The sequence below is a fragment of the Bison bison genome, unplaced genomic scaffold, assembly GCF_000754665.1.
Source record: "Bison bison bison isolate TAMUID 2011002044 unplaced genomic scaffold, Bison_UMD1.0 scf7180017864158, whole genome shotgun sequence".
NCBI lineage: Eukaryota > Metazoa > Chordata > Mammalia > Artiodactyla > Bovidae > Bison > Bison bison.
Genome location: NW_011494730.1, coordinates 3374787 through 3383500, shown reverse-complemented (window position 1 = coordinate 3383500; position 8714 = coordinate 3374787). Strand labels below are relative to the sequence as shown.

Genomic DNA, 8714 nt, shown 5'->3' with positions numbered 1-8714 from the left:
GGGTGGCAGCTTGGAAGGCCCTATTCCCCAGAGCTTTGTTTTGTATCTGAGGACCCTTCCAGATATGGTCTTAGGCCAACAGCTGAACAGGGAAGGGGCTTCTTTGGGAATGAGGACCTAGAAGTGTGGGTGTAGCACGTGGATTTGTAGAGAAGACCTGGGGGAGAGGAGACCACAGCCAGGTTGTCATGACAAGGGGACCAGGGAGGAAGCTGAGGGAGTTTCTACCCTGTAGCCACTGAGCTCAGGGATGATGAAATGCAGTCATCTTATAAGAAGGTTAAAAATGGTGACATTTGGGGTAAAATTTTAGAATCCCTGCCATGTAGAAGACTCAGGTGGGACAAGCTAGATGTTACTCTGATTGTTGCGAAGGCCTGGCTGGGGTGGCTCCAAGTGCCACATTTGGGTGACTTCTAGCTGTGCTCAGCCACTTGACGGAATTTAATAAAAGGTGCAGTTGTGCAAGGTTTATGCGACTGAAGGATCAGGGAGCAGGAAAATTAAGGGTACTGATGAAAGTGTAATTAAAGAAATGAACAATAAAGAGTGAAGATGATGTCACGGGAGGGAGGATGGTGGTGGGCGGAGCAATGGGGGTCCTGGCTGAACCTAAGACATGCCTCCTGCTGGCGTTCCACAACTTGTGACTGCATTTGTTCTGACATCAGTATGTGGCGACTGAAGGCAGGAGGTTTACCAAATGGTGGTTATCGAGAGGAAGACAGGATGGAAGAGAATCCAGGCCAGTCCCATGAGGAAAGACGACCACAGGCAAAACTTTCTCTAACCTGTGCCCCAAGCATCTTTGAGAATTGTATCTGACACATAGCAGGCGACTGAGAGTCATGAGGATTTCGGTGAGTCAATGGACGCGAACTGCTCAGGACACTGCTGGCTGTTGGCAGACTACTAAGTTCACCACTATTATGATTCGGATTATTTGTGAGCGCATGTGAACTATTCCCAGGAGTTGCCACAAATATTTAATGAAGGGACACTTTAAAAGGTTGCTGAGGTCCCACATTAAACAAGTGGGGGACGTGAGCCAGGAACTTTTTAAATTTTAACTGGTACTGTGACCCCATTTGTACACACCAGCTCCATTTGTACACACCGGCTGATGAGTCTGGCGGAACTTGGGTTACAGTAGCAATAACAAATTCCATCATCTCCAGATAATCTACAGAGTACTTAGTCCATCCTGGGCACTATCTTCCTACATTTCATTTATATGCATAAAATATCTTTTAATTTAACCTTCTGCAACATAACTATTATGATCACCATTTTATAGCTGGAGAAATGGGTTCCAAGAGATAATATCTAACCAAGTTCACAAATCAAGCAAAAGATGGAGCTAGGATCTGGATAACGGCGCCTGGGATCATTAGAGAAAAAGAAAAGGTCAAACAGAATAATGGAGTAGAAGAAAGTGAAGTGCTTGAGAACCTGGGATATTTCTCCTGCTGCTGCTACAACTGGAATATTACAGAATGTTTGCAAGGTGCCAGGCCCCAGACCTGGGCTTTCATGCATGGATTCATCAAGTGCGTTTCTGTGCTGTAGAAATTATTCTACCATCATTTTGTAGATGCAGAAATAGAGTTTTGGAGAGGTTAAGTAACTTGCTCCAGGCCATACACACTATTGATCCAGGGATTTTTGCAGAAACAAACACCTGTGGCTGGTGATTTGCTATGTAAATGCTGGGAAGGATTGAGGGCAGGAGGAGAATGGGGTGACAAAGGATGAGATGGTTGGATGGCATCATCGACTGAGTGGACATGAGTTTGAGCAAACTCTGGGAGACAGTGAAGGACAGGGAAGACTGGCGTGCTGCAGTTCATGGGGTTGCAAAGGGTCGGACACGACTGAGCAACAGAAGAACAACAACAAGAAGTGAATATTGAAACACTCCAGTCAATAACATTTGGGTCACAAAAGACATTAATATGTCTCTGGTCAATAAGTCCTTAAGGAGTAAACATGAGCCCTGTACCCAGTTGATCTGATGTCAATGCTCTTGCCCAGGCAGGGACCGAGGCCTGTGTTAGTAAGCAGATTTTTATGCAAACACAGCCATGCCCATCCCTTTCTGATCCATCTTTGGCTGCTTTTGTGCTATAGCAGCATCAGTAGCACGGAGTAACTGTGATATAGACTGCATGGCTCACAAAACCAAACTATTTACTGTCTGGCCGGTCAAGAAAAAAATCTGCTGACCCCGGCTCGACCCCCATATCCTTCAGCTTGCTTTCATTAATCTGAAAGTGGAATGAGAACAAAAGGATGGGATAGCTGGAGGGATGAGAAAATGTGATCAAGGGATGTCATTCTGTACTGACCTACATGGGAGGAGAGTCTGACGGGACCCACATATACGGGTGGCTGAAGCACTTTGCTGGGTGCCTGATATTAACACAACACTGTAAATCAACTGCACTCCAATATAAAATAAAAATTGGATGAAAAAAAGTGTCCGAAAGTGTCCTGTTTATGACAGGGTGCCAGAGGATGGCCAAGGAGTGCCCCTGGGACAGAGATCCAGGCACTGTGACCCCAGGACTCGGGTGGGCCCTGCATTTACCCAGGAGGGTGGGAGGCTTTGGGTAGAGACAGAGACTGAGCCTCACATCAGAACCCTCAGCAAATGCTGGGGCATGGCCTTGAAGACGCCAGCTGATCGCTTGGGCTGAAGTTATGAGACTGAAGAAGATCTAGATTTGACCTTTGTAGAAAAGGGTGTAAATGGGAGTCGTGATGTCAAAACAGAAACGAGGTGCAAGAAGAAAGCGAGGCCCCTTTTCTCCCGGGCCTGGGGCAGCTGGGTGCAAGGGCCCACTCTGAGGGCCACAGAGAGGCAGGGGCTCTGCAGGCAGCAGCAGGCTCCCCGTGACCCCGTCCAACCTTCTCCTCGCCACACTACGCCTCCCCCATCCCTGGCCAGGTGTGGTTGGCCCTGCCCATGTCATCTCTGCCCGCCCCCCTGGCCCCTACCTGTGTAGTCGATGACAAAGCCGGTGTTGCTCACTGAAGCATCGCTGCGGAAGGCGAGGAAGAGACTGTTGCTGCTGCTTTCGATGCGGCCGGGAAGCTGGGAGCCGTAGAAGCTTCCTATGAGGGGGCTGAGAGAGTCCCGTCCGTCGTAGATATGGAGGAAGTCGTAGCCAGGCTCCAAGTTAAAGCTGGGGAACAAACACATCCCGACCCCACCCCGCTGAGGTCACATAAAGGCTGGTACCCAGCCTCGGGCTCAACCAAAGGACAGGGCCCCCAACACAGCAAGTCCTCCAGCCCCCAGGCACCCAATCCCTGAGACCTCCTGGGCCCGCCCGACCTCCCAGTGAGAGAGAAGATGGACAAGGCAGGCTTGGACAGAGCGCCAGATTCTAGCATCAGGGTCCAGAAAGCTGGAGCCAAAAGCCTAACACCCTCTTTTTTTTAAAAAAAGAAGGTGTTTTAAAAAATTGAACTATATTTGACATGGCATATAAATTTGAGGGGTACAACATGCTGATTGACTACATTTATATATTGTTATATGATTTCCTTTGTAGTGATAATTAGCACCTCTGTCACATCATATAATTATCGTTTCTTTTTAGCGGTTGGAATAATTAAGATCTAGCCTATTACCAAGTTTGATGATTATAACAACACTGTTGTCTATATTCACTACACTGTGCACAGAAGGGAAAATCAGTTATCAGCTCTACACATCGAGTGGTCAGAACCCACAGAGCAGGCCCAGAAGCCAGGCCCCTTACCTGCCTCTACTATTCTTTACACTGTCCTAAGCTGCACCCGCTTCTCTGAGGAGTGAGAGCCACCCAGGGAGCCATTCACTGGCAGGAAAGGGCTCATTCTCATGAAGGACCCTCGCTTCATTCACTTCCCCCCTCCCCCAGCCAGTTTTCAGCTCACCCCATTCCTGGCTCCCCCACGGGTGTCTCTTTCTAAGAAATCCTGACCTTGGTCTACGAAAAAAAAACAACCCATTTTACAAACCTTCTTAGCTTAGCAAATTGAGCCTTAGAGTTCTTGAGTGTCTGAGATGGCTTGAATGAAAATGAGGGGAAATACCAAGGACCAGCAAGAATGTGGAGCCACTGGAACGCTCACCTCCTGCCGGCCGGGGTGTGAATTGGTTCAACCACTTGCGGAAACTGTCCTGCAGTATCTGCTGGACCTGAACCTATGCTTGCCCTATGCTGCCCCATGCCTGCCCCACAGTGCAGCACTTCCGCTCTTAGGTATACACCCAACAAAGGCGACTGGTGCCAACCAAGGGTGCCAAGATGGAAACCACAGAAGTAAATGGGTTTGCGGAGAACAGTGGTCTGATGCCAACTTGTTCACAACCCAGGGTTGGGATATTTAGATCCTCCACTTGGCTGGACTGAGAACCAAATGGTGCTTCTACCCTTTAAGACATGGCAGAGACAGGAGGCCATTTACTCTCTAGGACAAAGGTGGGGATAGAGCTGGCAGAGAGACAGGGGGTCTGGGAGGACTAGACGTGGAGTCACATACGCACTGGGCTCCCTGCTACACAGCGCCCTCTCACACTGCTGGCAGTGCAGGGTCACCCCCCACGGCTGGGTGGTATGGGCTTCTTGCCCCCGTAGTTCAGTTGCTCCACCTGCTCTTTCAAAGGTCACCAAGGGTTTGGGAGTGAGTCAGTTTGGATTCATTTCCAAAAGGCCTCCATCTGCCCTCGTGTCTCTGCAACCATGGGGTTTTATCTGAGCACCCGCAGTATGCCGGCCACTGTGCAAGATGCCCAGGACTCAGGCATGTCAGACACCATCCCTTCTTCAAGAAGGTTCTGGATTGGAAGGAAGTGATGGACATGAAGACAACAAAGTCTAAAGTCTGCAGGCTAGTGGGAACACAGCACCAGGTTCATCAGGGAGGATGGGAGTGAAGTTTGTGTTGGGGCATTAGAAGATCCTCAGGGATTGGACAAGGAAGAGAAAGGAAGTCACAGTGAGGGGATGAGCAGAAGCAAAGTCACGAAGTATGAAATAGTCTTGGCAACTGTGAGTAGTTCAGTCTGGCTGGAGCTCAGGGTTAGGACTGCATTGGGGAACTGAGGGGAGAGGCAGGCCAGGGCCAGATGGTTTGGAATGAAACTCAAAAGACTGGACCAAAAAGAAAAACCCCAAACAACTCCTCCCCACCCCCAAATTAAAACCCAAAACAATGTCTCCCTCTTATAGAAAAGAGGGAGACTTTGAAGTAATAAAAAAACTAGGGATATATCTGTTTCTTTCTTTGCTTTTAAACCGAGGTATAATTTATACATGCTGAAATGATCAGCACTTAAGGATACCACTCCTTCAGTTTTGACACGTGTCTATCAAGACCCAAGGTTTTCACCATCCCCCAAAGTTCCCGGTCGGGGGGGGGCCCTTCTCAGTTGATCTTCCCCACCCCCAGAAGATACCATTGAGCTGACTTTTTATCACTGTGGATCAGTTTTGCTGATTCTAAAATTTCATTTAAGTGGAATCATACATTATGTACTCATGTGTCTGTCTTCTGCTGCTCAGTGAGATATTTTGAGACTCATCCACGTTGCTGTACGTGTCAGTAGTTCATTTCCTTTTACTGCCGAGTAGTATATCATTGTGTGTTAAAATGGTAAATGAGGTGCATATTTCAGCGTTTTCCAGTGACAGCATCACTCCGACACCAAGCTAAGGATGAGACTGGCACAGAAGGCAAGGTGGAGCAGAGGAACCAGTTAGGAGCCTGTGGCAGTAATCTAGACAGGAAGCAGTAAGGGCATCAACCAAGACAGTAGGTGGGAGGACGGAGAAGAGGGGAAAAGCTAAGGTTAACACAGCTGAAGCTCTATGCCTTGGCCACTAACAGAAGAAGCAGTGAAAATGGACAGTGCGGTCACCCCCGATTTTCAGAATAGAGATCATCTAGGGGGAGAAGCAAGGGGATTAGTTTTGTATGTGTTGTAATCACGAAGCCTGCAGGTATCAGATAGAGACCGTCCAATAGTTGGCTATGGAGCCCGCAGCCCACAAGAGAGTCTGCGTGGGTGGCAGACTAGAGTTCCAGTTTACAAGAGGTGAGTGAAGCGTCAGAGTGGATGAGCTTGTCCAGGGAGGAGGTGTGGCGGGCAGACAGAGGGGCCTGTGACAGAGCCTGGCAGAGGGCGAGGGGCATGAGAAAGAATCCACAAACTCCCAGAAGAAGCTGGAGAGCCAGAGCGGGTAAGTCCACAAAGCCAAGGGGAAAAGCAGGAGAAGGATGCAGGGAGGGATAAAGAGAGGCGGGTGGGCAAAGGGGGGAAAGTGCAGTTTGGTTTGGCAGCCAGGAGTGCAGAGGAGTTGCCAGTGGAAGCAAGGAGTCAGAAACTGGATGTCAGTGATTTGAGAGTGAACAAGAGGTGAGGAAAGGAGAGGGAACCAGAAACGATTCTTGTGAAGAGTTTGCTTCTAAAGGAAATCAAGGAGATAGTGTTGGAGCTTGGCGGGGGAGTGGCTAAGAGATTCCTGGGCTGTTCCTAAACTGGAGAGGGTGGTAAGAGAAGCTGGTGAGAGCAGAGGGGGAGAATTCAGAAGAGCAGGGGCAAAACGACCCTGAATTTCTGAATCTTGCCATCCTCAGAGGTTAAAAAAAAAAGGAGAGACAAACCAAGAATAATAGGTACTTTATAAATTATCATAAGGATTAAATAGGGCTTCCTAGCTGGCTCAGTGGTAAAGAATCTGCCTGTAATGCAGGAGACGTGGATTTGATCCCTGGATTGGGAAGATCCCCTGGAGGAGGAAATGGTAACCCAGTCCAGTACTCTTGCCTGGGAAATCCCATGCACAGAGGAGCCTGGAGGACTGCAGTCCTAAGGGTTTCAAAGAGTCAGACATGACTGAGTGACTGTGCACAGGGATCGCATACGAGGATACTAGGCATGAAGCCGCACAGCACAGAGCCGGGCACAGGAGATGCTCAAGGAGTGCTGGTGTCTCTCCTCCTCTGGACTCCTTCACCTCCCCTGGAATAGAGTCCTGAGCACAGAGGCCGTATGTATGCTCACCCCGACCCAGGTCTGCACCCCTACCTGCGCTGAGCCCTCCTCCTCCCACCCGGGGGAAAGGTACATACATGTTAAATACCAGGGCGATGACATAGTCTGGCGAGACGGTCACCTTCCAGTCACACTCCTTGCCCGGCGGGTAGGGTTCTGGGTAGTTTGGTGACAGGATGACTCCTGATGGTCCCGTCAGGTCTCCCCCGCAGGGAGCTGAGGAGAGAGGAAGACAAGGGTGAGGCTGTCCCGACACCTGGTCACCTTTCCGTCAGCGCTGGTAGAGGAGGGACTGTGTCTGATCGACCTAAGTTAGGACGTGGTTCCAGAGGCTCAGGGGAGGGTGGAGTGCCATGGGGGTGAGGTCTCACGTTAAAGTGATGGAGCTGTTTGGAACTGGAGAGAGGAAGGGCTCGCACAACACTTCAGTGCACTAAATGCCACCGAAATGTTCTTTTTTAATGGTTAATTTTATGTTATAGGGATTTCAGCTCGCTAAGCTATTAAACAACAAAAATAAAAATACCTGGCTCTGTCACTTCCTGGCTGTGTGACCTCAGGGAATTTATCTAACCTTTCTAGACCTCAGTGTCTCTCCTCTTTTGCAGAGGTAACACCTCTTTCATGGAGCGGTTGTAAAGATTTGGGAGATGTCTGTGAAAGCATGTGGCATACTGGACCTCGTCCATGTGTGAAGCCATTACTAGGCTTTCAGACATATGAAATATTCGGTCTCCTTTCAAGGCGTCAGATCCCATTTCTGGTTGAGCTTTATGGGTTATTTACCACTAATCCCAGCACACTTGATGTCAGGAGGAGCAGAAAACAACCACGTGTGTCTGCCAAGTGTGCCTGGGCTCCTATGCTGCCAGTGCTCTTGGCACCTGCGTGGGGCTGCAGATACCTTCCAATTTTCTCAAAGGCCTTTGTCCAAGAGAGCATGTGCTCCTCTGTTGTATGGAAATATTACAAATCCCCAATTAGTCCACGGTGGTCCCCCTCCCCTGAGATGACAGGCCTTTCCAGCAGGTGGGAGGGTGGGACGGTGGCTGGGAATATAGCAAGCTGCTCATCCGGAGCCCCTGGGGGGGCAAGTCCCAGATCCTGAATCTGGTTCTCCCCCGAAGGGCTGGGTTATTGGACCACAGCATGAGGGTCTGATAAAGTGAAGGTTGGGAGGTTGTATGGGGATGTTAACAGGAAAAGACGGCTGAGACTAGACATGGCTTGGTCTGAAAACCTCAGGGCACCACTGAAGGTTGGCGGTAGAGTGGGCAAGCAGTGAGCCTGCAGAAGGGCCAGGCCTGGACGTGGAGCTGGGAACTGAGGGTACATCCAGGACTGGACTTCAGAGCAGCCACTTGCTTGTCCCAGAACTAAGCTTTGCTCCCTCAGTGTAGCTTTTATGAGGGGTGAGCCTAAAGGGCTGGATCAATCCCCAACGGGGCCTCTTTAAAAAATGGTAGGTCTTCGGATGAGGCCATAAAAGCCCTAATGTGGCTGAACATAAAACCTGAGGGATCGTGAGTAGTGTGGGCTTTTTCTTGTGGGAAATATTTCTCAAGTCCCAGCTTGAGTACCAGATACACTCCAGTGGGCACCTGTTAAAGGTCACACATGACATATGGCATTTTATATCCATATCTCATTTCTATCTTATAAC

The 8714-nt window shown here is 49.4% G+C and overlaps 1 protein-coding gene across 1 annotated transcript in view; it reads right to left on the bottom strand.

Annotated features, from left to right (window-relative positions):
• The window catches only part of CSMD2 (CUB and Sushi multiple domains 2), a 655591-nt gene that overhangs the window by 140003 nt on the left and 506874 nt on the right, over window positions 1-8714 (bottom strand). The window contains exons 29-30 of the mRNA XM_010841252.1: window positions 7129-7267; window positions 3001-3188 (exon numbers count right to left, since the gene is read on the bottom strand). Coding sequence (XP_010839554.1) covers window positions 3001-3188; window positions 7129-7267 — 327 coding nt within the window. The remainder of the gene's footprint in view (window positions 1-3000; window positions 3189-7128; window positions 7268-8714) is intronic.